Source organism: Sus scrofa, chromosome 2, assembly GCF_000003025.6.
Source record: "Sus scrofa isolate TJ Tabasco breed Duroc chromosome 2, Sscrofa11.1, whole genome shotgun sequence".
In the NCBI taxonomy this organism is placed as follows: domain Eukaryota; kingdom Metazoa; phylum Chordata; class Mammalia; order Artiodactyla; family Suidae; genus Sus; species Sus scrofa.
The window spans coordinates 40523173-40550965 of record NC_010444.4 but is presented as its reverse complement, the minus strand read 5'-3'; the positions used below and the strand labels follow the sequence as shown (position 1 = coordinate 40550965).

Below are 27793 nucleotides of genomic sequence, written 5' to 3'. Positions count from 1 at the left end.
TTCCCAGAGAGGCGGGGCCCTGAGGGCCCCATCGCCTGTCCCCAGGGAGATGCCTCTTTGCACAGGGCAGTAGGGGCGGGGTGGGGGGTGGAGTGGGCGGGGCCTAGCCCGCCTCGCCAGCCGAGTCTGGCCCCCACCAACTCTCATTGGCCGTGTCTGCAGTGACGTCGTGGGGATCTCAGACCCAACTCCTCAGCTCCCGGCGCGCGGGAGGTATTGTCGGTTGCCGAGGCTTTGTTGCGTCGTCGCCGCCTTACCTGGCCGCGGACGCGCCGTGGCTGCGGCAGCCCGGAGTGGGGTGCCAGCCTCCGCCTCTGCCGCCATGGTTTCTCCGGTCACTGTGGTGAGTGAGCGAGCCAGCGAACCAGTGTCCGGCGCGGCCGGAGCCCACCGGCCTGGGGACTGGACTGCGGAAGGCCAAGCCGCCGGGGGCCGGGGAAGGGCAGGGATCCCGTGGCTGCCAGCGTCCCCAGGCGGGAGGCGGTGCTGTCACGGTCCCCCGCATCCCAGACCTCGGCGCCCCTCCTCCGCGCGCCCCCGGCCGTCTCCCGGGAGGGAGGAAAACAGTGGGCACGTGACTCGGAAGCGTGACTTTGTTGATCTCTGTGTGTCTGGCGCGGGTCGGCTGGGTCGCTGCTGGGGAGAGGAAGGGGACGGCAGCGAGCCGCGGGCTTGTGCGTGGGCAGATCACAGCCCAGCCTGGGAGAGGGCGGGGGAGGGCAGGAGGGTGACTGGGACCTCCTGAGAATCCTGTTCCAAATTTGTTTCTTCCCTTTCCTCATCTTGTAAACAAATCAGGGGCGGTGCAGGGGACGCCTCTGAGTCTTAGCAGCCTTGATAACGCGTTGGAGGAAAAGGGGTCGTTCTCCGTTGACACTTCTCCTTGTTCAGACTTTCTCACCTGAACCTTTGTCTCTCCCTCGTCCCCCTCCTCCTTCTAGTGTTGGATTCTCTGACTGCGGAAGCCTCCCCAGCTACTACTGCTTGTTTCTCCTTCTAGGAAATATGGGGCTGGGGGGAGGGATGTAGATACTTCCAAGGGCTGGCAGGTGGATACTGGGGCGATCAGGGGACCTTGAGGATAAGCTGTCTGCTCATCTGCTTATGTCCCTGTCCTGACCAGCCGGCATGAGGGACGCTCCACAGGAAGAAACTCAGTCATCTCTTCTCATTGCTCTCACCCCTGGCAGAGCAAGGATGGGCTTAGACCCTGACCCAACCTTTTGCCTCTTCCCAACCTCCTCACAGCCTGATCAGTCCCTGGGTAACCAGGGACTGGTGGTCTGAGAGTCTGTGTACCCAGAACCCTGTACTGGGTGACTTACCCCTGCAGAGGCATATCACTTTGGGCAGAGCAGGAGTATCCCAGGAACCTCAGCTGCTCCTAATCGCTTCCCAGTACCAGAGGCCCAAGGAAGGGAGCTTCAGTGGATCATGGATTCTGAATAGCAGTAGCAGCCCCCTCCCTCAGCTTGCAGTGAGCTTGCATGGCCTTGGACACAACAACCTTTCTTTAGCTGCTCTCCCCCATAATTCTGCTGAGACCAAATCAGCTGCTCCAACTTCCTTTTTTCAGTTCCTCCCTCTCCTCCCAGCCCGTCTGCTGGCTTCAGATCAAAAGCTGGGAAGAGAACCCCTCCCTCCCTTTCGTGCCTTTTTTTCTGAAGTGCCTTGAGTTGCTCGTATTCTCTGGGAAATGAGACTGCCTGACGCCCTCCTCCAACCCCTCCAATGCCTGAATTGCTGGCATTTCAGGGACAGTGTTCTTGCTCCCAACTCATGGGTCCATTTCTGTAGGCAGCATCCCTGTCTCCTCTCCTTGCCCTTGATGGTAACTTTAGGCTGGGGCAGCTGGATGGGAGGCTGACTTGCAGACTGGCCGAGGAGAGAGGCTGTGGGGGCCAAAATGGTTGGCAGTGCCTACCTTCACGCATTCCTGGCACTCACCTGGTGTTTCCAGGCCCTGAGCTGGTGTCCTGTCCCCATTGCTGAGGATCACGAGTTGGCCAGTTGTGGCATCTCTGTGGATCCTGCTGACTCTACTCTATTCCAGACAGTTGGGGGCTGATGCTGGTAGAGAGAGGCTAAAGGGGCTTTGAGGAGGGAGAGAATGGGGGCAGAAAGGGAGAAGAAGCACTGGGCTGCAGGATGGACCCCCTAGCCCAAAGTCGTATTTTTTTTGCCTAGTGAGTGACGATTCTGGTTCTGCCCCAGGGCCAAAAAAGGACATGAGTTGCAGGAACAGTGAAGCCCTTTCTCTTCCTAATCAGGCCTCTGGGTAATGATGGGCTTGTTCGCACTCTGCTGGCTGGTTGGGGCAGGCCAAACTGGGTTGTATTTCAATCCTCCCTGCTTGAGAGGTGGGCCAGTCTCTGAAGTGGATGCCTGGGGTGAGGTTGCGGCTCTGAACCCCCCTCTGGGCTTCTGAGCTCCCACACTCTCAGTGCTGCCCTTGTCCTGTGTTCTCCAGGTGAAGAGTGAGGGACCCAAGCTGGTGCCCTTCTTCAAGGCCATCTGCGTGTATTTTGTGCTCTGGCTGCCTACATCCAGCCCATCATGGATCAGCGCCCTCATCAAGTGCCTGCCCATCTTCTGCCTCTGGCTTTTTCTTCTGGCTCATGGCCTAGGATTCCTGCTGGCCCACCCCAGTGCCACCCGCATCTTTGTGGGGCTCGTCTTCTCTGCTCTAGGTGATGCCTTCCTCATCTGGCAGGACCAGGGCTACTTCGTGCACGGTCAGTCATCGCAGGAGCTACGTGGGAGGAATCCTGGGGTTGGGGACTAGAGGATCCTAGGAGACCAGGATTTGGGAAAGGGAGTTGTTTTGGTTTGTTTTTTTGTTTTGTCTTTTTGCCTTGAGCCACTCCTGCGGCATATGGAGGTTCCCAGGCTAGGGGTCGATCAGAGCTATCTATAGCTGCCGGCCTACACCACAGCCACAGCAACGCAGGATCTGAGCCGCATCTGCAACCCACACCACAGCTCACAGCAATGCCAGATCCTCAACCCACTGAGCGAGGCCAGGGATCAAACCTGCAACCTCATGGTTCCTAGTCAGATTCGTTAACCACTACGCCACGACGGGAACTCCAGGAAGGGAGTTTTTGAGCAAGAATACAGGGAATTTGAGGAGTTCTGAGGCTAAAGACGGTTGGGGCCCCTTTTGGAGGATGACCTTGTGGTGATATGGTGAGCAGCTTGGAGTGCCACAGAAAAGTTGGTGGGCGGTCTTTACCTTCATGGATTTCTTCCCACTCCTGTTACTCCCAAATGAAAACTCCTGGGAAAGGGAAAAAAAAAAAAAAAAAAAAAAAAAAAAAAGGAGTTCCCGCTGGGGCACAATAGGATTGGCTGCATCTCTACAGCACCAGGACACAGGTTTAATCCTGACGTGACACTGTGGGTTAAAGTATCTGGCATAGGTTCCTCCCCCAGAGTGACTTGGATCTGATCCGTGGCCCAGGAAGTCCATATGGCCACAGGGTGGCCAAAAATGAAGGAAAAAAAAGAAAAAGGAATCTCTTGGGTTATCCCAAGCTCTCTACTCCCACCCCATCCCCTGTTACTCAGGACTCACCTGAGCTGGCCTTCAACACGCCGTTATCCCCTCTCGCTCCCAGGTCTGCTGATGTTTGCCGTGACCCATATGTTCTACACCTCAGCCTTTGGCATGCGGCCACTGGCTCTTCGGACAGGCCTGGTGATGGCAGTGCTGGCGTGCCTGTGCTATGCCTTCCTCTACCCAGGCCTCTCAGGTGCCTTCACCTACCTGGTGGGGATCTATGTGGCCCTGATCGGCTTCATGGGCTGGCGGGCTATGGCAGGGCTGCAGCTGGTGGGGGCAGCCTGGCGCTGGACCGAGCTGGCGGCGGGCAGTGGGGCACTGCTCTTTATTATCTCAGACCTGATCATCGCCCTCAACAAGTTCTGCTTTCCTGTGCCCTACTCGCGGGCACTCATCATGTCCACCTACTATGCTGCCCAGATGCTCATCGCCCTGTCAGCTGTCGAGAGCCGGGAGCCAGTGGAGGACTACAGACTGAGCAAGGCTGAATGAGGGGCCAGGTTCTGGTCACCCCTCTCTCTTCTCCTGGGGCTGGGGTCCAGAAACTGGGAACTTGTACGAGCTGGCTCAGGATGGCTGCAGTACCAGCCTAGGGCAGCAGGTACCACCTGAGAAATGCCCAAGTTTGAGGGGGTAAACAGGAAAAAGGATCTTTCTAGTAAAGCTAGTGGTCCAGGACAAAGCTGAGAACTACAAAGGGCCAGTCTAATGCCCCTTTCTGGGGCCAGAAGAAGATATATCTCCCCACCTCTACACCATCCAGACGGTCAAAGCCCCTCTGGAGGGCCATGGTGCTCAGCCCCTTGACCTTCCCCCACTTCTTCTAGATGGAAGAGTCTGACTCACCCACTTCCCTTCTTTCTGATCCGCACAGAGTTGAGGGAGAAGGGGAAGAGTCTGTGCTGGGATGACCCGCATCCAGGGCGTGAAGCCCCTGTCACAGGCCCCTAGTCGGGAAGATTGGAGGAGGGCGGAGTCTCCATTTCCCACATCTATCCTTGTTACTTGAACAATCTCAATCTCTGAAGTGTTGGGTGGGAAGGTGAAGGGGTGTCTAGGCAGGAAGGCAAGATTGGGGACCTCTTTGGCCTGGGAATTTGGGGGGCCTAAGGATTCAGGTTGGTCCCATCTCTCTTGAAGGCCAGCCCAGAGCTCAGGCCCCACACCACCACCCTCAGACCCTATCGCTAGGGCTAGGGTGAACCATGCCAAAGGAAGGGGCCAGCCTGTGCATGGGTGTGTGCGTGCATGCATGTTGTGTGTGTGCACACATGTGCACATGCGTGTGTGAGTTCTGTGTGTCATCTCCCAGCCTATCTGTGTCTTTCTCTGCCAGCTGTCTCTGACCTGCTGTGTGTCAAAGTCTTATAGGGAGAGGGCCTCAGGGAGCTGCTGGGGGGTGCTGAGCCTGGCTTCGAGAGCTGGAGCACTCTCCACATACACTCAGTTCTTTCCTTCTTGCCCCTCCTGCACTGGGAGCAAGAGGAGGGGGCTCTAATGACACTCTAGGGTCATAAGACCCAAGGCACATTCAATGCAAGAGGAGCCAGGATGGGACAACTCCATCCTGTTGCTCATGTGAAAAATAAAAAATAAAAACCAAGGGCCATTGGCTGCCCTGCTTGTCTGCCTGTGTGTCATGTGCCTGTCCTGGAGAAGAGGATGGGGGCAAGGTACCAGGGGCCCTGGACGTCCCCACAGCCTGGGTCACAGTCTTGCCCAATGCATCTTGGCACCATGCTGGCTTCCTGGCTCTGATAACACTGTGTGGCTTGGAGTGGGTTTCACTTCCTGGTCATGTGTGAGGATGTAGTTCAGGAGGATGGGGGGGTGGGCAGTATCTGCCACCAACCAAATTTGTCCTTGATGCACTCCCCTGTGCATGGAAGTCCAGCATCTTTAGTGACTCTTAGTTACCCAGTGTCCTCTACCGCTACCTACCTCCTCCCCTCCCCATCCCAGGCCTGATCCAGATTCCCTTTAAGCATCTCCTTTCTCCTTGGACTCTGGGCTCAGTTGAACAGCTGGGAGGAATGAGATCAGACTGTCTGACATAAAGCCCTGGTAGAATAACATGTCATGCCACTCCAGGAGCATTTGCATCTTAACAGGCAGCTCCCTAAACCAGAACTAGAAAGGGGAGCATGGGCTAGTGGTAAATACACCATCAGTTGAGGAGCTGTACTGTTGTGGGGATGTGATAGGGACTCAAGTCCCATATGGGTGTTAGATGAATCAGTATATTTCAAACCAGAGTTTGTATTTTCTTTAGGGACACACCCGCAGCAGATGGAGATTCCCGGCTAGGAGTTGAATCAGAGCTACAGCTTCTGGCTTATGCCACAGCCACAGCAACGCGGGATCCAAGCCATATCTGCAACCTACACACCACAGCTCACGGATCCCGGACTCACTGAGTGAGGCCAGGGATAAAACCCACATCGTCATGGATTCTAACTGGATTCATTTCTGCTGCGCCACAATGGGAGCTCCCTCAAACCAGGGTTTTTACAGGGATCCCTGGCAGGAGCTAGCAAAAGAACAGAGGAGGAAGGCTCAAAGACCCCTTGTTCCAGGAGCTTCTTGAGTTGTGTGTTTTTTTTTTTTTTTTTTAAAGGAAGGATTTTCTGTTGTGAAACCTAGTGAGCTGGTGACCATCCCCTTCTAGCTTTCAGATGCTCTAATTCTCAAAACGTGGGAACCCTGGGCACTAAAGAGTCAATGTCCTGATCCCTTCAAGTCCCAGAACTCTGAAGACACATCTATCTGGAGTGAAGAAATGGGAAGAGGGCAAGATGAAGCCAGCAAGACTTTCCCTCCTACACCCTGGGCAGGGTGCGGGGTGCAGTGTGGCTGTGGTAAAGGGGAAGGTAGGGCAAGGCTCAGTCAAAAGAGGGACTGGTCACTTCGCACGTGGGTGGGTTTTGACCAAGCTCTCAGGGGTCTGGGTTCTGCGTATCCTCCGCTCCCAAGCTCATCTCCTTGGTCCCTGCTGCACACCATGGTCAGGAACAGGCGAGGGTGCGCTCAATTTATTGTCCCTTCACTGAATGTTTACATTGACAAGCACCACAGAGTGAACTGTGCTTCCCTCACTGGGACCACACAGAGGACAGGCCAAGAAGCCCTACATTACAACATCCTCCTGATGCCTCGGCTGGGCTGGAGCTCACATAAGGTACTTTGATTTCTTCTGCAGACTCTCAGTGATGGATGCTAGAATTGACTTGGCATCTTTGTCTGAAAGAGCAAAGCAAGTACTCATTAGTGTTAATGATGCTAGGGGCAAGGGAAACTCCAAATTGCTGGGTTTGCAGTCACTATGCAGGAACCAGGGGTTCCTCAATCCTCCCAGCCCCCGTCTTCCAAGGTCAGCTGAGTGTGTGAGGCCAAGAGCTGCCAGTCATTCAGCATTTACTATTTGCCGTGCATTGTGCCAGGCACTGCTATGCACCATCTCATTTAATCCTCACAGCAGCCCTAAGACACACATGGGAAAACAAACTCAGAGTGACTTGCCAAGGTCACATGGCTGGTCAGTGTTGGAGCCAGGGCCCTGGGCCCGTGTGCTTACAAGCAGAATTAAGTTGTCAGGGATCTCTCTAGCTGTGGAATGAAAGCTGGATGTCTCCCATAGTGCCTTCCCTGGCCTAGTTCTCTTACACAGTTCGCAGCCACTGTGGAGGCAGCATTTCTGTGCCAGACACTTAGCTGAGCACTTGGGAGACAGGACACGGTCCTTTCTCCAGAGAAAGTCATCTCTAGCAGGATGAAAAAGGTCTGTAACCATGGAGACCATGGACACCAATAGAGTGCCATGGAGACTTCAGAGAGTGGCAGAGGATGAGGCTCGAGAGAGAGGGTGGCAGGGTTAGGGGAAAGCCTTGTTGATTGTGATATTATCTGATAGATCATGGAAAAGCTAGGAGGGAGATGAAGCAACAGGGAGCAAGGCAGGACATCTTTGCATTTAGGGAGTTCATGCTACTAGCTGTTTAGCTCTGAAGACAGTAGGGTAGGTAGGAAGAAATAAAATATTTCCCTATATGAGCAGACATCACACATGTGTGTGCAGAGGGAGGGCCTTCAGTAAATTCCCTTCAGTGCCTCCCATCTATCCTTATCCTAGACCAGTAGCATGTGGAAATTCCCAGGCCAGGGGTCAAACCCATGCCTCAGCAGTGACAACTGGCAGATCCCTAACCCACTGAGCCACCAAGGAACTCCCAGTAGTTTTCAATCTTGGTTGCATATCAGAACCACTAGCAAAATGTTATAGAGATTCCTTCCAGATCCCTGCCAGGGAGATTGTGATTGGAAAGTCTGGTTTAGGGCTGATCACCAGTATCTTTTTCAAATGCAAGTCTAGGCCCACCCAGAGTTGCAAACTACTGACTACTGACTACTGAGGGGTTGCAAACTCCCAGCTCTGCAGAGGCCAGGCACATAACAAATGATATGGAGAGGATGGGACAGTGTTACCGACGATGGCCGGTTAGAGAATGTTTACCCCACCCAATGGCAGAAGAAATAGTGCCAGCCATAGGAATAGAGTCAACAGCCCACGAGATCACCATTTTGCGCCTCTGCTACAGACAGGACACAGCCGGAGCGCCCGCACCCTCCCCGGCCGGCCGGGTGAGGCGCCCTCACTATAGACAGTGAGCTTGCAGCTGCTGCGGTCCTTGCCCAGCTCGTTCTCCACCAACATGCTGTACTCGCCGCTGTCCTTGAGCGTGCAGGTGGGGATGACGATAGTGCACACCCCGCTGGTGGAGTTGTACCAGAATTTGGAATTGGCTGTGATGTTGACGTCGCCCTTGTAGAGGGTCACGGTGGGCTGCGGGTTCCCCAGGAAGGCGCAGGTCATGGTGCAGTCCTGGCCGCGCAGCACCCTGTGCGGCCTGAGCGGGATCAGGAAGGGCGGCGCGTGGCGCCAGTCCTGCTGGTACGGCTTCGGCTTGGTGCTCAGGTCTTCGATTGTGAGGGCTGGACGGGCGGGCACCCCACCTGCTGCGCGCCGGCTTAGAGCTCAGAAGGCACCCCGCAGACCCAGCTCACGAAACCCCCATGACCTAGATTAGATTCCCACACGCTATGAGCTCTGGGCCCTGGCTTTATATTAGTTCTTAAGGTTCCCCTTCCGCCACCCTCCCATCCCCATGCCGCGGCTGGTTTCCAAGACCTAAACCAAATCTGGGGATTTTTTATGCTTTTACAAACCGGGAAGTCCTAGACGTCTTTCCCGCCGCCAGTTTCCAGACTCGAGCTGTTACCTGGCTTGCAATTCCCCATCCAAGTTTTCCCCAGTGCCATCCCAGCCTCCGCGCTCTCCAATTTAGGCCCTTGTTTCAAGTTTGCCCAAGCGATCCCTACCCTCAACCCCTCCCTCCAGGGTTTCTGGATGTCATCCTCACTACGTGGACCCTCCCTGAGTCCTCACCCCAGTTGATTCCTCTGTACAGACCGCGTCTCTGCTCCACGCTCCCGCCCTTTCCTCCTGCACCCACCATCAACCCCTTCCCCAGGGGACCTCCCCACCTCCACATTAGTCCCACGCCTCAGAACACTCTGAAAGAATATTCTCCCCTAGGCTTCCAGACCTCTGCTTTTCTCCCCAGGATCCCCTACATTAACTCAGATTTTACCTCAAATCCTGGGTACCCCTGCCCACCCATTATCTCATCCCCAACATCAGGGATCCTAGAGGTTACCTGAACCTCCAGACCCCAGACTCACTCTTGTCCTTGTTGACATGCCAGGTATCCTTGGAGTCAAGTGGGTCACTGTCACCGATTTCGTTCCGGGCCAGTACTCTGAAGTAGTACTTCCTGCCTGGGATCAAACCCGTCACCTATACTTGTTGCTGAAAACACACTCTGCCGCAGTGAACCAGGTGGCGGTGCTGGCATCCCGCTTCATGATGACGTAGTGAGCCTCGCTATCCTCCTGCACATGGGGGCTGTGGTTCCAGGTCAGAGTCACGGTGTTGGGGACCTCCTCAAACAACTGTCGGTTTGTGGGTGGCCGTGGAAAATCTGGAAGAGTCCGAAGATCCATCAGTAACCCTGGAGGGGGTTAGCTAGAGTTGTGTGACCCCACCCCAGCCGCCTCCCAAGCCCTAAGGAGGATGGGATGGAGCACATTTACCTTCTTCTTCATCCTCTTCTTTTTTTTTTTTTTGCTTTTTTAGGGTCACACCCATGACATATCCAGGTTCCCAGGGTAGGAGTCGAATCTGAGCTACAGCTGCTGGCCTATACCATAGCTCACAGCAACACCAGATCCCCAACCCACTGAACGGGGCCAGGGATTGAACCCACATTCTCATGGATACTGGTCGGATTTGTTTCTGCTGCGCCACTACAGGAATGCCATATTTACCTTCATCTAAATCTCAGGCAGCTGGGGTCTTGGGGTCAGAAAACCTTTTTTTTTTTCCCCCCCAAAAGGCCACCTGTGGTATATGGAAGTTCATGGGCTAGGGGTCAGAACAGAGGTGCAGCTGCCAGCCTATACCACAGCCACAGCAATGTGGGATGTGAGCCTCATCTGCGGCCTACACCACAGCTCATGGCAATGCCAGATCCTTAACTCACTGAGTGAGGCCAGAGATCGAACCCGTATTCTCATGGATACTGGTCAGGTATAACCCAATAAGCCACAACAGGAACTCCCTAGAAAGAACGTTTTTGCTTCTGTTTTTTGCTTTTTAGGGCTGCACCTTGGCATGCGGAGGTTCCCAGGATAGGGGTCGAATAGGAGCTACAGTTGCTGGCCTACACCACAGCCACAGCAACAGCAACATGGATCTGAGCCATGTCTGCGACCTACACCACAGCTCATGGCAACGCCAGATTCTTAACCCACTGAGCGAGGCCAGGAATCAAACCCGTAACCTCAAGTTTCCTAGTCTGATTCGTTTCTGCTGTGCCACAACAGGAGCTCCTACGGTTCAGGAATTCTAATGAAGCTATATGGCCATGACACTGGGACTGTGAAGTTTCCCTAAAAGGGTTCTCCAGATGACCGTATCACAAATTTTAAAAGTATTCCCAATGATATATAGGCAAGTTACCCTAATTTTTTTTTTTCCCTTTTCTAGGGCCGCTCCTGTGGCATATGGAGGTCCCCAGGCTAGGGGTCTAATTGGAGCTGTAGCCGCCGGCCTACGCCAGAGCCACAGCAACGCGGGATCGGAGCCATGTCTGTGACCTGCACCACAGCTCGCGGCAACACCGGATCCTTAACCCACTGAGCAAGGCCAGGGATCGAACCTGCAACCTCATGGCTCCTAGTCAGATTCATTAGCTTCTGAGCCACGACAGGAACTCCACCCCAATTTTTAATGGTTTCATCTCCATCTAGCCCTTCTGTCCCTTACCCATTCTTTGCTCTCTCTCTGCCCACTGACTTTACTCTGCATATTCCCTGAAGCTCACCAGATATGACTGCAGAGGCTGAAATAAGGGCTTGGTCCTAGTTCAATGCCTCTGGGGCTTCAAGATATTGAGATAAAGTAGAAACAACCTTCTCCATTAAGGCAACAGCTGATAAAGTCTTGCTCTGTGGTGCCAGAGATTTCACTATCTTAAGATGTGACTATACAGTGGTAAGAACTCAAACAGGTGCGTGGACGTCCCCGCCCCAGGCCTCTGCCCATTGTCATACCTGCTACACGCACATGGATGTCATAGGATGCCTCTCCAAACTCATTCTGGAGCAAGATGCGGTACACTCCTGAGTCAGAGCGCTTGGTGCTGTTGATGAGGAACTGCGAATGGTTTTTGCTTTTGGTGATGGTTTTTGCTTTTGGGGATGCCATCCTTCTGCCAGATCACGTTGGGTGGTGGTGAGCCCTGGGTATTGACAGGAGATGGCACCAGGGGTCAACGGGGTGTTATGTGTGGGCAGGCCCTCACCCACTCTTAAGGAGTCTCCAGCCAGGCTCTAATGCCAGGGGTCTGGCGAGGCATAGAGCCAAAGGCTGAGACTATGATAGCTCTCTATAGCAGCATCTTGGTTAAGTGGTGGGCATCTGGGGGCCAAGGTCAGGAATGACTCACAGAGAAGGTGGCATGGATGCAGAGAGCTGTCCCAGTGCGAACCACCATGTGACTCTTCAGCCGGGTGCTGAGGTCAAACTTGGGAGCAGCTGAGATAGAGGAGACAGAGGTGGGGGCATGGATCACTCTTTCCAGAAGACTCAGCTTTAAGCCTCCCCTCCAAAGCCTTTCCCAACCTCTCCTCCTTCATGCTCTCCCTGCAGGCCACACAGACCTCTAGCAACTGCAATGCTGTGAATTTTCCTCCATCTGTCTCTCTCTAATAGGAGATGAGACTCTAGGGCAGGTTTTGTGTCTTATTTGTTTTTGTATCCCTAACACCTCCCTTGTCACATGTATATATTCTTTGGCACACAATGCATGGTTTTTTTTTTCTTTTTTGGAAAAGAAGCCCCTGAGGTCATCCCTAGCTCTGTAAAGCCATGACAAATATGGATGGCTTTTTTTTTTGATCACAGCATCACCCAGTTTTTCCTGTGGGATGAGGTCCCAGAGAGGAAGGTGTGGAGCTAGGATGCTGGGCCCTAAACCGAAGCCCTTCCTGCATCCCTCACCTGGTGGTGGCATCACCCGGACCCCCTTGTCTAACTCCACAGGCTCCCCAACCCCAGCCTCGTTCATAGCCCGGATTCGGAAGAAGAATTTCTGCCTCTCAGTGAGGTCTCCCATTGTGGAGCAGGTGCCTGAGATGGGGATCTTTGTTCACTTGGCCCACTCCTTGGTGTCTTCAGCCCGCATCTCAAGGATGTAGCCAGAGGGTGGGTCTCCGTCCATAGGTGCCCTCCAGGCCAGGGAGATGCTGGAGTTGGAGGAATCAGACACGCGCAGGCCCTGCACCAGGCCTGGGGGTTCTGGTTGACACAGGCAACTAGTCAGCCCCCAAACTCCTCTCCACTCAACCCTGTGCCCAGGTCCCACACTCAGTACCCCTGACACCTAACTTTTACCCCCTCTGTCTTCTGCTCTCACAGTTCACATGCTCAATACCCAACCTTGCACCCTCAACAACCTCCAGGTTCAAGTCTCTCACTGACTCAGTACTTACACTCTTGAAGTCAATACCCTCCACATTCAATATACACTATACATTCACCCTCTCGATGTTCAAAACTCCAGCCTTTAGGAGTTCCTGCTATGGCTCAGTGGTTAACGAATCCAACTAGGAATCATGAGGTTGTGGGTTTGATCCCTGGCCTTGCTCAGTGGGTTAAGGATCCGGCATTGTCGTGAGCTGTGGTGTAGGTTGCAGATGCGGCTCGGATCCCACGTTGCTGTGGCTCTGGTGTAGGCCGGCGGCTACAGCTCTGATTAGACCCCTAGCCTGGGAACCTCCACATGCCGCGGGAGTGGCCCTAGAAAAGGCAAAAAGACAAAAAAACAAAAAAACAAAAAACAAAACAAAAACAAACAAAAAACTCCAGCCTTTGGCCCAGCGCATCATCCATGTGCAATATCCCATCCCTAGGCTCGGCACCCTCCCAATCATTTCCCTAACACCCCTTCTCAATCCTCAAACATGCCTCTAAGACCTCACCTACCCAGATATACTCAATGTTTGATCAAAACTTTTTTTCCACCCCACCTCCTCACTGTCCCTGACTCTCAGTCTTTATGTGAAGACTTGTTCTTGTGTGAATCCTGTCCCTCTCTCAGGCTGGCAGTTCCTGGAGAGTGCAGACTCTGTGACCCCCTCCTGATAGACTTTCCCAGGACGAAATCCTCTTTCTACCTCGAATGGCTAATTCCATTATGTGTTGGGGCCTGGCAGCCCCGTACTCACTGACAGGGTCCTTGGCTACCACCGAGCTGGACGGCATACTGGGCTGTCCGGGGCCTGCCTTATTCACCACTACAACTCGGAATTCATATTCTGTGTCTTCCAGGAGACCATCCACAGTGTACTTGGTACCTGGAATGGGAATTTGAGGGGTCATAAGGCCGGGGGTCCAAGAGGACATGGAAGTGACCATAGAGTGAAAGGACATGGAATTATATTTTTTGCTTTTTAGGGCCGCACGCCCAGCATATGTTAGTCGCAGGCTAGGGGTCAAATTGGTGCTACAGCTGCTGGCCTACACCACAGCCACAGCAACATGGGATCCAAGCCACATCTTCGATGTGCACCACAGATCATGGTAACGCTGGATCCTTAACCCACCGAGCAAGGGTAGGGATGGAACCCTCATCCTCACGGATGCCAGTCGGATTTGTTTCCACTGTGCTGCAATAGGAACTTGATGGGATGCTATTAAAATCCCCAAAGGGGCGTTCCTGTCATGGCTCAGTGGTTCCTAGCCTCGGAACTTTCATATGCTGCAGGTGCGACCCTAAAAAGACCAAAAAAAAAAAAAAGATAAAAAAAAACAAACAAAACCCAAAGGAGCTGGAGGATGGGGTATGTTCAGAGCAGCAGAGGTAGGTGGGTCCACCCAACAAAGTCTTCCTTTGTCCCTCCTGGGCCTCTGTCCCTAGGACCTCACCCTGGATGGGGTCTTTGTCCACTGGCACCCACAGGTTGCTGCCTTTCTTCCTCCGCTCCACAACGTAGCCAAGCACTGGGGCTCCCCCATCTTGGGTGGGGGCGCTCCATGTGATGGTCACGGCCTCTTTGGTCACATTAGTCACTTGAGGCTGGGAGGCAAGACCAGGGGGCTCTGTGGGAGACAGAGGGCGGAGCATGTAGATAGTTGCCCACCCCATGCTGACCTCCCTCTGGTCCCCTCCTTAAAATACTTAAGCCAATGATTGCTTTTTTTTTTTTTTTTTTTAGGCCCGTGCCCACGGCATATGGAGGTTCCCAGGCTAGGGGTTGAATCACAGCTACAGCCGGCAGCCTATACCACAGCCACAGCAACGCAAGATCTGAGCTGCATCTTCAACCTACACCACAGCTCACGGTCCTTAGCCCACTGAGCGAGGTCAGGGATTGACCCTGTGTCCTCATGGGTACTAGTCAGATTTGTTTCCTCTGAGCCACATAGGAACTCTGGCATCAGCACTTTTTAAAGACCTCAAGAGATTCTAAGGTGTAGCTAAGATGGAGAATCACTGATTTGATTTTTCCAACCTGTGTGATCCCCAATGGCACAGTTTGTAATGTACTATCTTGACACATAGAGACAGAGAGCTCAGTTGGGAGAAGTGTAGTAAGTAATTAATTAACAATCATAATTAAAATGTCAGTGGTGAGAGTTCCCTGGTGGCTCAGTAGGTTAAAGATCTGGCATTGTCACTGCTGTGGGCCATGTCTGATCTCTGGCCAGGGAACTTCTGCATGTCATGGGTGTGGCCAAAACCTCCCCAAATGCCCATGTGTCAAGGGTTTTCTTTGGAAAAAAAAAGTTAGAATGGATCACTCTCCTTTGGGTAAGGGATGGTTTCTGGAATAGAGAAACAAGCGGGGTATTTCCCTGGAGTTGTGCACAGTTCTGGATATACACACGGGAGCTGGCTGTGCACGTGACCTGACTGGAAGAAGTTGAGAATTCCTGCCCCAAATAATGTTTTGCTCTTAACCCTAGAATTAGTCTGTTTCATGGGACTGCTAGAGATGACCCTGTGGCATCCCCCCCACAGACCAGCATTCCTCACTGGCCGAACAGCCCCCACAGTGGCCCCCGAGTTCCCCATTGAGCATGGAGCCGTCTCACTGACCAATAGGATTTCCTGCAAATACTTCCTCTGTCTCCAGCGGGTCGCTCACTCCTTCTGAATTGACGGCCAGGATTCAAAACTGGTAGGCTTTCCCCTCTTCCACCTTGTTGCTGGAGAATTTGGTGACTTTGCTGCCCACCTCGCTGACCTTAATCCAGGGCTTCTTGCCAACTGCTCTCCGTTCCACTATGAACTGTGTCACAGGTCACCCGCCGTTGTCCTTTGGGGCTTTCCACTTCATGTGCACACAATTCCCGGAGAGCTCCAGGAACTCCACCTGGCCTTGGGGAGGCTTGGGACGGTCTGAGGACAGAAGATAGTGTCAGAATGGGGCTTTGGAACAAAGGACCAAAACCACTCACCAGAGGTTCACCTGACTGGGACATGGCTAGATTCTGAGTTTTGTGGATCCCTAAGAGTTTGATCCCTGTTCCCCTGAGATTCCATCTGCTGGGAATAGGTGACCTGGAGACCTGCAGAGCCCCTGCTTCAGCATATGTCCACTGGTCTTCTTTCAGACAAGGTCTCCAGTACTTTTTCTGATTATAGTTTATTTTATAATAACATGTCTGCCAGTTTTCATCCCTTTGGGGTTGAAGGACTGCTGGGGATAATTCACTCCGTGTCCCCAGCACTGACAACACAGAGGAGGTGCTCAACCATGCTGCTGAACCGAATTGAAACCTAAGCCATCCCAACCCACGGCTTGATGGACATGCACGTGGAGGAGGTGGTGATGGGGTGTGTGTGTTGGATGTTGAATGAAAGAGTTCACTAAGGCCAGCTCCTCCTCTCTTTCCCTAACTTTATGTTCAAACCCCATTTCTACTCCCCTTCCACCTTTCCCTACAACCCCGTTTTATCCCTAATCGTATCTCCCCTCCCCTCACTCTACTTCACTTCCAACTCCAGTTCTCTTCCCAACCAAATTTCATCCCTAAATCCCACTTCTCTTTCAGCTCATTTCCACCTTAGTTCCAACCACTTCCTCATCTCCAAGTCAATCACAATACTTAAGGAACATGTGAAGGTCTATTATGGGCTGTGCACTCTGCTACATTCTTTAAATTCCCTTGAGATAGGCATTTAAAAAGAACATCCAGTTTCAGATGAGACACTGAAGCTCAGGAGAGTTAACTGACTTGCCCAAGGCCACCTAGTTAGGACCTTAGGAAGTGGGCTTCTAGCTGCAAAGCCAGGACTTCAATCCCATGCTTAGCCCAAACTCCAATTCTCTTCTCCGCCTGCGTCCTAAGCCCTGAGCAGCAGGTGCCCCCAGCCCAGCCAAGCCAGGGTACTGCCTTCACCCAGCACGCTGAGGTGCAAAGTGGCTGTGGCTGAGCCGTAGTCATTCTTGAGCTTGAGCAGAATAAGGCCGCTGTCCTCCCGCACACAGTTTGAAATGGTGAGCAGCGCTTGCTCTTCCCCAAGCTTCATTGACATGCGTTCCTCCTCCGTCACTTCAATGCCGTCCTTGTACCACGTCACTTTGGGCAGAAGCTTGGCTCGGAAAGGCACCTTGATGTTCGCCGTGTGGCCCACCTTCACGGTCACGGGGTGTGCGGCCAGCGCCTCCAGTAGCGACAGGTCGATGATAGGAGGATCTACAGGGCGGGTCGGCAGGGAAGACTTGCCCAGGAGGGGTGGGGGAGGAGCCGAGGGATGGAGGAGGAGCCTATGGGACTGGGGGAGGAGCTAGGAGCAGGTGGGTGGGCCAAGCGTGGTCTAGATTTGTCTACAGCGGGGGCGGGTGGGGGGGGGAAGGGGTGATTTTACCTGCAATAAATACTGAGGCTTCACTCTCTGCACCCCTGGCCCGGAATGTGTACTTGCCCTCGTGCTCGGGCCCCATATTGGGGAAGATGAGCTTGTGCACCGCACCCTGCTTCACGATCTGCACGCCAGGTGAGCCCTTGATCTGTGGGGTGAGGAGAGGGCATGAGTGTGAGTGTGTCTGGTGGATCCTTTGCTTCTCCATTCCCTTCCCTGGCCGTTGCCTCGGACCTCCTTGCCATCCTTCAGCCACATGCCCTCCACTTTCTCGTTGTTCAGAACTACGCACAGCTCAGCCGGGGTCCCGGTGGCCGCGTGCACATCAGACATCCCGCTCTTCACCGTGGCCAGCCGCTCTGGAGACAAAGGAGGCAGGGCCTGGGTTAGGATGTTGAGTGGAAAGGGTCGAGGGAAAACGACGCGTGCGGGGGCGTGGGGTGGTCTGTCAAAATCATTTATGATGAAAAGTTGCCAGTCCTGGTGAAGTGGAGACAAATCCGACTAGGAACCATGAAGTTTCGGGTTCTATCCATGGCCTCCCTCAGTGGGTTAAGGATCCTGCATTGCTGTGAGCTGTGGTGTAGCTCGCAGATGCAGCTCAGATCTGGCGTTGTGGTGGCTGTGGTGCAGACTGGTGGCTACAGCGCCAATTGGACCCCTAGCTGGGAACCTCCATATGCCGCGGGTGTGGCCCTAAAAAGACCAAAAAAAAAAAAATCGTTTATGATGAGCAAGATGTTTGGAATTGGGTGAATGGGGAATTGACAGTGGAGGGATTGAAGCAGGTAGAGAGAAGGTTGAGGAAAACAGTGGCTGAGGAAAACAGTGGCATTGGGAAATGGCAACCAGGAATTACAGGAGATGGCACATGGGAGGCTGGTCATCAGAGGTTGGTCAGTGGGGACTTAGGATGCTCAGGTGAAGAAGAAGACTAGACAACAGAGATGCAGGTGGTTAGTGGAGTTGGGATCTTTAGCTGTGGTTATGCTGCTCTATGGGATACTCAGCGCTTACTGGGAGTTGAGGGTCAGGTCAGGTCAGTGAGGAATGGTCAGGGACAGCAAGTAGGGGCTGGCCAGGGTCAAAGGGTGTGAAATGATCGGGGTTGATAGGCATGATCAGAGTCTGGAAGTAAAGGATGGATGAAGTCAAGGGATTTTGGACAGAGTTCAAAAGATGAGGAATGATCAGGGCCTGGGAGGTCGGAGATGATCAGAATTTGAGAGATGGGGGTGGTCCCGGGGCAGGGGGAGGTAGAAATAAATCATGGTCTGGAGGAGGGTTGAAGTCAGCAGGGTAAATGGTGAATTCCACAGTAAGAAACTATTAGGGCGGGGCGGCGGTGGGGATTGGTCAGTGAGGACTGACAGGGTGCATATATACCCTCCACGGTGAGTACAGCAGTACTGCAGTATTCAGTGGGGTCCCCATCCTGCATGGCCACCACCGTGTACTCGAGGCTGTCACTGAGCTGCGCGTCATCAATGACCAGCTCTGCTCGCTTGCCCTCATGGCTCGTCCTGTATTTGGGGCTATGCTCCAGCAGCTGCCCGTCCTTCTTCCAGCGCAGGGTCACATCCTTGGACGTCAGCTCACACTCAAGGCATGCATGGCTCTTCTCTTTCACACGTACATTCTTGAGGTTGCTCGCAAACTTTATGGGGATGCCTACAAAGTCAGACAAACACTTGGTCCTGCTCCAAACCTCCCACAACCCTTCTCTACTGCGTGATGTTGCCCCAGTCTTCTTTTTGACCCCAGAAAGCACAAGGCCGTGTGACACGGAGTGCGTTTGCATGCAATGTGTGACTCACAGAGGTACCGGGCAGGGGAGAGTTCCAACTCTGCCTCTCACTTGCTAGCTGATGGTATGCAATGCATTCTCCCTCTGAGTCTCAGTCCTCATACGTAAAATAGGACAATAGCTTTTTACCTCCTTACAGCCCTGCAGTCAGTTTCTCTAATGACTGGAACTCCAGCCATAATTGCATTGTCTCTCAGTGTCTGGACATGTATACATGCTGTTCCCTCTCCTGAGAATGTCCTCTTCTCTTCCCCTTTCTCTGGAAACCATACCTCTTTTCGTTTCTTTTGGTAAAGCTTGGCCATCATTTCATCACATCCTTTCTGACCTTGCCAGGTGGTACCTCTTCTTTGGGTTCTCACAGCCCCCATGTCTCCCTCCATCACAGCAATGATGATTCCATGTCACATGTCAAGTGTGGTTCACGTGTGCGACATGCTTCCTGATGTATCCACCATCACATGAAACTCTCTAAACTAGCTCTAAGAATGCAAGTAGTCTAGAGTGATGTGCTGTAATATATGATATTAGAGCCCTAAAAGTTAATAATTTCTTGGCCGATGATCTCCCCGCTGGTAGTAAGATCCCAGTGTGTCTTGACTCCTTGCTTGAGAACTTTTGTTCTAGTTCCATTTCCCCACCTGCTTCTCCCTCTAGACTAGGAGTTAGGGAGGAGAACCCTCTATCTTCCTAGTATCCATGATAGGCCCTTGCAAGGAGAAGATGGATGGATACATGAATGGATGGGTGGATAGCTGATGGATGGATAGATGGATGGGTGGATGGATGAATGCCCACCCCTCAAGCTCTGGCCCAACCACTCACAGTCAGTATTGAGCTGGGCCTTCTGAACCAGGTTCCCTACCTCGGCAGAGACCTCGCCACTGTCGCTGAGTCTGGCATCCTTGATCTTAAGCGTGTGGGTCAGACCATCTTCAGACACGGTGATCACATACTCGTCATCCCTCTTCAACTCCTTTCCATTGAACTTCCACACAAAGTTGGGCACTTTCTTGGAGAGGCGGATCTCAAACACTGCTGTCTGGCGCTCTGTCACCTTCGTGGGCTTCATCTCTCCCAAGAACTACAGTGGCTCATCTGCAGCAAGAAGTAAGAGGGACAGTCATTGGGCTGCATTTCTGGGCCTGCTTGAGGGGTGGGATGGTGAAGGGGGGCAGACAGATTCAGGTATCACTGGCCTCCTGTAACCCACATCCTTCCTTTCACTGCGCTTATGAATCCTGGCATCCTCCCCAGGAATGATAAGACCAATTTTTAAATGAATATTAATTTGTCTGATTTTAGATATGTCCCAGGCACTATTTAGCCAAATTGCACATATTAAAGCATCCATTTATCACATAGGAAGAGTCTCCTATTAATTCCCATTTTACAGATGGGAAAACAGAGGCAAAGAGAAGTTGCATACCTTGCCCCAAATACACAACTTATAAGTTTGACAGGTGCAGATATTTGAACCCAGTAGTTTAACTCCAGAGACTGTGGATTAACCATCATGCTACACTGTCCAGGGCCCTTTGTCTCAGTCCTCCCCCTTAGACCCCATGTTCGTTTCCTCCACTAACTCCCAGCCCCATGCAGTTCTTACATAGCCCCACAGTCTTTTCTCCCATTTCGCCATGGACCCCATCCCTGGATATTCCTCTCCCCTGACCCTGACTGTGTCCTCCTATGCCTCCTGGTGCCCACACACATACCCAGGACCGTGAGCTCTGCATTCATCCGCTTATTGCTCACGCACAGGCTGTAGGTGCCTGCGTCGTTCATGTTCACGTTGGTGATTGCCAGCATGTACTTGGTGCCCATCTGCTTCGTGTCATACCTGCCCAGGGAGTACTGGATCCTCAGGGGCTCATCATCCTGCCTCACGGAATAGGGAGAAAAGCTGATGAAGGGGTTTAGGAGATTTCTAGTGGTCCCCATTCCCCAAGGCCAGCCTGAGCTGGAAGGTGCCATATCTATCTCTCCAAAACCCTCAAACACATTCAGAGGCCTCTAAGATGTCTCTAGCCTCATCATCTGGCTGGTGGGATCTAGGATCCCTGCCTGCCGCGAGGTCTGAACTCTAAATATGCATGAGTGTCCACTAGACACTTTCTCTTAGAGGCCCAGATGTTTAGTGACCTTCAGGACTCTCTACCCAGCCTTTTCAGATGGGTAGACTGAGGCAGACAGAAAGGAAAGTAACTGTCTTAAAGCAAACAGCAAACTAGTGGATCACTGAAGAATAAAGCCCAGCTCCCAGCCAGTTTCAGCCATACCAGGGGGTAGCCTTTTGATGGGCTGGAAGAGAGGACATGGGTGATGGGTAATGAGAGGGTCTTTGAAGGGAACAGGTGCAGAGAAAAAATGATATTCCAGGGTGGGCCTGCCTAGGTGCTCTGCCCACCATGAGCCACGTCATTTTGATATTGGGGTCCTTCAGCTCCATGATGCATTCAAAGACCACCGTGCTCTCCACCTTGGTCTCTATGTCTTCCAGGGGCTTCAGAATCCGGATGGTCTGAGAGATTGTGATAACAAAATGGCAGACGTCAGGGCATCTGGAGTCTGCTTAGTCTGTGTCCCCAGTCCTGAAGGAGCCCCTTGGGGGTCTGGGGAGAAATGACCAGGCTGATTAGATAGCTGTGACTTTCCTCCCCCAATCCCCCACATTGATTGACTTGCAGATTTAGGGGGAAATGGATATGGGAAGGGAAAGGAACCACCGTCTGTGGAACAGTCTCTGTATACGTAGGCCCATTACACAGGTCCTCTAAGTCCAATAATGAGGCTCAAGAATTATAAGAATGAGAGTGAGAATGAATGAGAACACCACCACAGAATACATGAAAGAGGAAAGCATAATTTTCATTGCGCAAATGAGGAAACCTAGGTCCAGAGAAACACCCCGCCTTCCAAGGATACTCAGTTAATAAGACAGCAGAACTGGAATTTGTCTTTTTTTTTTTTTTTTTTTTTTTTTTTTTTGTCTTTTTGCTATTTCTTGGGTTGCCCCTGCGGCATATGGAGGTTCCCAGGCTAGGGGTCAATCGGAGCTGTAGCCACTGGCCTACGCCAGAGCCACAGCAACACGGGATCCCAGCCGCGTCTGCAACCTACACCACAGCTCACGGCAACGCCAGATCGTTAACCCACTGAGCAAGGGCAGGGACCGAACCCGCAACCTCATGGTTCCTAGTCGGATTTGTTAACCACTGCGCCACGACGGGAACTCCCAGAACTGGAATTTGAATCCAGGTCCATCTGACTCCAAAGTCCATGCAAATACATCAGGGAGCAGTGAAGAGAGGAGAGATAGAAGGAAGGTGATTTAAGTTCCTTTCCTGCCCCTGCAGTACAGTTTGCCCTTACCTGTGCATGCGCAGAGCAGGAAGACCTTGCCATCGAAAGTCACTCAGGCACTGGAACTTTTTTGGTAAGGCCTAGCCCCTGGCCTGCAGCCCCCTGCCCCCCTGATGGACATTGACCTCCACCTCCAGTTTTTTCATCTCTTTGAGCTTCTTGAGCAGCCCCTGGAAGTCGGTGAAACCATACTCCATGCAGACCTTCTCAAAGTCCTTCTTGGGCACCTTGGACAAAATCTCCAGCATCTCTTTCTCATCTGTCACCTTCTTCTGCTTCTTCTTGGGAGCAGGGGGTGCCCTGGAAGGCAGAGGGTACCAAGCTTGGACTTAAAGCCCTTCTCTGAAGACAAAAGGAGGCTTTTCGAGCCTTGAGATGCCCCTCCCCACTCCATGGATCCTCGGAGGATGGGCTGTTAACTCAGAGCCCTGTTGATAGGGCTTCTAGAAGCTCTGGCCTATAGGGTGGGGGTTCCACGCCCTGGACAGAGGAGCCTCCGAGCCTCACCTCTTCTTCAACATCTTTTTGAAATCCATTTTTTCTTAGCCTGAGTACAGAGAGAGGGATGGGGTCAGACAGGGGGAGGTTGGTCCCTCAGAGGAAAGGCCAGGAGGAGGGGGCAGGCTCACCTTCGGTCACCGGCAAGGACACAGTATAGATGGTGTCTGCATGGTCATTGCTTGCGATGCAGTTGTAGTTGTCAGAGTCATCCGAGGTCAGTGGCTCCAGCTGGATCAGAGTTAGGCCATTAGTGGGGGAGGTGGGAAGAGAACCACAGAGAGACAGGAAAGGAAGGCGTTTTGGGGGATGGCAGAGGAGCTGAGAATTGGATGTAGGTATGGATGATCGAGCAGCTTCTCTGATTGGGAGGTGCCAGGGAGCAGTGTGTGAAGCCTGATTCCACATTAGATTCCCTGCCTTGGCTGTGAGCTTCTGGAGGACAGGGACTTCCCTGGAGTGGTCACGCTACCTGCAGATTCTGGCACTGGGCTGAGTACTCCTCTGTACCAGGCATTTGGCTGAGCCCCTGAGGAAACCGTGGTGAATGAGCCTTGGTGCCTATAGAAAGGCACTGACATAACCCCTGTGCTCCTAGAAAATGCTTGCTGAATGAATGAGCTTGGCCAGTGGGCGGACTCTGGGGCCGCTTGTGTGTGCAGTGAGGGGCTGAGGGTCCGATCATGGATCTTTGGAAGGAGAAGGAAGCAACTCGCATCCCCGCGGAGGCGGGAGGCTCTCTGCCTTCACAGTGGGAAGTCCCGGCAGGACAAATTGGAACAGGAGAAATCATAGGCCCAGGTCTCTCAGGGACCCATCCCTTCCTTTCCTCAAAAGGTTTGGAGCCAGAGGCTGCAGACGATGGTTAGACCTTAGGCGGACTGGCTCGTGGCATTGCGTTTCTGAAAGATCCCAGAAACCCTCAACCTCACCTACATTCTATGACCAGCTCCCTCTCTCTGTCCAAGCCCTGCCTCCACTCAGTCTGGCTCCACCCACTATGGGCTCCTCCCCTTCAGGCCACACCCATCACTTTGGTCTCACCTCACTTTTGGGCTCCTTCACCTTCAGGAACCTCTTTCTCTTCCATTTGGTCCTGCCCCGTGCCTGTCCTAGCTCTGCCTTGCCCCGCCCCTGATTTTGGTCCCCTGCTCACTCTGGCTCCAGCTCCTAACTCACCCTCTCTTATCCCGCCTCTCCTCTAGGGCATTGAGAGCCCCTTTCCCCATCTTCCAGTTCTTGGGTCTCCCTTGTGGATCTCTTGTCTGTGAGAGCACCGGGGGGCCCATCCCGGGGGGCCCAGCCTCCGGCCTTTTCCATAACTGGCCCCCCACCTTCAGCACGTGCCCTTGTTAATGCTGTCGTAGAACATCTTGGCGGACTCCTTGATGGGGATGCCGCTCTCCCTCTTCCAGGAGACGTGGGGTTTGGGGTTCCCTTGCACCCGGGTTCGGAACACAGCTCTATCCCCTGCAGTGGGCACGGGAACCATTTTTGCCTCTAAACTGCACTTTCTGCCTGCTCCCAGCCCTGGGCAGGGGAGGGACCCTAGGCTTGGCTTGGTGTTACTGTGTATTGGGGGGACAATGGTGGTGGTGATGGTGGCCGCAGCTGTGACGGTGGTGGCGGCTGGGCACTGGGGAAGAAAAGGAAGCACCTGGGGGCCTGGGAAGACAGTGGGAGAGACGTACCCTCAGGTGTGGTGACTGGGCGAGGTTTCTCCACGAACTCAGGGACGCTCTCGCCGGCAGGGATGCTGGAACTCCGGGTCACCAAGCGGAAGAACTCCGAAGATCTGGAGGACCTCCTTGTCATGAATTCATTCCTCTGTGGTGGCAGGCGGGAGGTCAGAATGGGCTCTGGGCAGAACTTAGCCTGGGATTGAAGGGCTGACCTTTTCTTGAGGGGACAGTGGGGCATTTTAGGTCAGGGGAGTCAGGACTGGCTTTGGCCAAAACAAGGACCTTAGAGTCAGTGGGTCATTGTGTTATGGCTAATTTCAACCACTAGGGGAGCCAATGCCCTACCTACCCTTAATGGTCAATCTCGTTAAATGGGTCAAGGTCTTAAGTTCTACTTTTTCCTCTTTTATTATTTTTATTTATTTAAATTAATTAGTTAATTAATTATGCTTTTCAGGGCCGCATCTGCGGTATATGGAAGTTCCCATACTAGGGGTCGAATTGGAGCTGCAGCTGCCCACCTACACCACAGCCATAGCAAGGCCAGGTCCTTAACCCACTGAGTGAGGCCAGATATTGAACCCACATCCTCATGGATACAGTTGGGTTCATAACCCACCAAGTCACAACAGGAACTCCTACCCCCCCCCCCTTTTTGGTCATTTTTGGCCACCCTGTGGCCCATGAAGCTCCCGGGCCAGAGATCAGATCATAGCCACAGGCACAACCTAAGCCGCAGGTGGCAATGCTGGATCCCTAACCCACTGTGCTGGGCCAGGGGTTGAACCCGCATCTCTGTGGCTCCTAAGATGCCATCAATCCTGTTATGTCACATCAACAGCATCCACAATGGGAATTTCTGTTTTTATTTACTTTTTTTTGGCTGTGCCAACTGTGCACAGAAATTCCCAGGCCAGGGATTGAACCTGCACCACAGTAGTGACCTGAGTCACAGCAGTGACAGCAATGGATCCTTAACCTGTGGAGCCACCAGGGAACTCCTTTTCTCTTTTTTTAGAAGGAAACTTCTCTTTGGGATTTTATTGATCTCTTGGGCTTCTCTTGTGAAGTTCTGGTCACCCAGTAGCATTAAATAGTGATCAGAGGTCTACAGGCTGCACCTGGTCTACAGATGTTTTTATTTGACCTCTGTAATGTTTAGACAAAAAGTAACCACTTGGAGTTCCCGTTGTGGCGCAGTGATTAACGAATCCGACTAGGAACCATGAGGTGGCGGGTTCAGTCCCTGCCCTTGCTCAGTGGGTTAACGATCTGGCGTTGCCGTGAGCTGTGGTGTAGGTTGCAGATGCGGCTGGGATCCCGTGTTGCTGTGTCTCTGGCGTCGGCTGGTGGCTACAGCTCCAACTGGATCCCTAGCCTGGGAACCTCCATATACTGAGGGAGCAGCCCTAGGAAAGACAAAAAGACAAAAAAAAAAAAAAAAAAAAAAAAGTAAACTCTGCTAAAAATGGAGAGGGAGTTCCCGTTATGGCTCAGTGGGAACAAATCCGACTAGTATCCATGAGGACGTGGGTTTGATCCCTGGCCTCGGTGGGTTGGGGATCCGGCGTTGCCGTGAGCTGTGGTGTAGGTTGCTGACATGGCTTGGATTCGCTCCGATTTGACCCCTACCTAGCCTGGGAATCTCCATATGCCATGGATGCAGCCCTAAAAAAAAAAAAAAAAAAAAAAAAAAAAAAAAGGAGTTGGTAAAGAGTGTTTATCTGGGCTTGAACTCTGTGCACAAAGGGTTCTGAAGGAGAGGCAACAGCTGGGAGGACGGGTATTCAATATCCTGGTCCCTGGCCATCTTTTAATCACTTTCCTCTAGAGACAATGACTAAAACAATCTGTTCTGCTCTGAGACTGTTTCTCAGCTTTCCCTTGGATCCAACCTCCCCTAAGTCTGGTCCCCAAGGGCCGAGCGCCTGGAAACTCAAGTCACTTGTTTATATGACTCTCTCTACTGGCAGTTCCAAGTCTTCTCTGTTTTAAGTGGAGCAGGGCTAGCATTGTTACTCATGGCTGGTAAGATTGCTACCTCTCTAACTTCCTCCATGCCTGAAATCCTATTGTTGGAGATTCGTGCATTTGCCTATGGCTCTGATTGCCTCAAGCAATTAACAGTCATCCATCACTCATACACATCCATGTGATTGATTTTTCCTAAGCTGTTCTCCTGGAGATCCAATCTGTGGGTGAGCATCCAGCTGGCTAAGCTTTATCAAAGCACAGATTAGAAGACAGGTTGGGAAGGGTTTCTGGGGGTATATTGGGCTCTTGAGGGGCCCAGGAGTCGCCAAGACTGTAGAAAGAAAGGCTGCCCCAACCTGATCCCCCCCTTGCCCGCACTGCTCCCACTCTACTTGCCTCCCACGATCTTGGTTGTCTGGGAGAAGGTCTGCACGTGGGTGGTGGAGCTGGAGAACTCCATGGACACGTGTTTCTGAACCATCTGCTTGCGGTGAATGGTTGTCATGGTGACAGCAGGCGTGGGCACTCACCTGGGAGAACCAGGGAGAGGATGAGGCCACGAAGGACAAAGAAGGGAGCAGGAGAGAGACTCAGAGATGTCCTTATGTGTGTGTCGGGGGGGAAGGGACAGGACAGGTGGGCACACGGGGAGATGGCTGTGCAGAGGAGAGGTCAGTGGCAAGCCTCTTCTCTCTGGCCTCTCTTCTCTTCCCGTGGTGTCTCCCTTTCCCTGGTTGGCTACAAGGACCAATGGGCTTGTCCTCCACTGAGTGACCCCCAAATCCTTCCAAATCCTTGGAGGGGGAGGATGTAGGGCTTAGACTGACCCAGCAAATCCAGTAAGGCCCAGAGGGAGTTGAGGATATCTATTGATAGCTACATGGAACTAGGGAGGCAGCGCTGGCTGTTTCATCAGAAGGAAATGAAGTCAGACCTGAGAAGGAACTTCCTGATTAAGCCATACCAGAGCAGGCCTTGAAAGGAAACTGCAGATCTTCATGCCCGGCCCTGGGGAGCCCTGGCATGGGGGGAATGCTAAGCCTGATGACAGTGTGTTTCTACAGCTTTGTCACTTGTGATATGGTAAAGACAGAGGTTACATTCTTATTTCCCAAATTTTTCCCCCCTCTGGAATTGATAATTCACAGTTAAAAAATAAAACAATAGAAACTCCGTGTGAAGGAGCTCCCTCCCCTCCCCGGCCCTCTCCCAACCCTCCCCAGCAGGTAACCACTTGCGGTCTCTGGGCTCCTTCTGGAGCTCCTTCACACAAACAGGAGCATGTCTTTGTCTGCACTGTCCTTTTTTACATGTAAAGTAGCCTCGTATACACACTCTTAAGCTCTCTTTTTACTTTATGCCTCGTGGAGAGCTTCCCATCCCAGTTCAAAGTTTCCTCATTCTTGTTAAC

At 52.7% G+C, this 27793-nt stretch overlaps 2 protein-coding genes across 2 annotated transcripts; one reads left to right on the top strand and one right to left on the bottom strand.

Moving 5' to 3' along the window:
- Positions 128–5193, top strand: TMEM86A (transmembrane protein 86A). Its single transcript, XM_003122930.3, has 3 exons — positions 128–343; positions 2471–2735; positions 3621–5193. Exons 1-3 carry the CDS (start codon positions 323–325, stop codon positions 4055–4057), a joined length of 723 nt encoding a protein of 240 aa, XP_003122978.1. The 5' UTR covers positions 128–322; the 3' UTR covers positions 4058–5193.
- IGSF22 (immunoglobulin superfamily member 22) lies at positions 6735–26962 on the bottom strand. Its single transcript, XM_003122929.4, is given in 25 exon segments — positions 6735–6805; positions 8219–8554; positions 9305–9421; positions 9424–9603; positions 11237–11373; positions 11375–11424; positions 11632–11720; positions 12186–12482; positions 13412–13540; positions 14112–14285; positions 15286–15588; positions 16593–16889; positions 17062–17203; positions 17290–17414; positions 18442–18726; positions 19688–19960; positions 20581–20743; positions 21273–21386; positions 22354–22528; positions 22736–22775; positions 22858–22957; positions 24061–24074; positions 24077–24196; positions 24418–24551; positions 26775–26962. Coding segments are annotated over 25 exon segments (3978 nt in total). The 5' UTR covers positions 26888–26962.

Excerpts from the sequence above, each read along its gene's own strand:
- TMEM86A (XM_003122930.3), top strand. The coding sequence starts at position 323 with ATGGTTTCTCCGGTCACTGTG. Across the intron at positions 344-2,470 it reads TGGTTTCTCCGGTCACTGTG|GTGAAGAGTGAGGGACCCAA; the intron begins GTGAGTGAGCGA and ends TGTGTTCTCCAG. Across the intron at positions 2,736-3,620 it reads CCAGGGCTACTTCGTGCACG|GTCTGCTGATGTTTGCCGTG; the intron begins GTCAGTCATCGC and ends TCTCGCTCCCAG.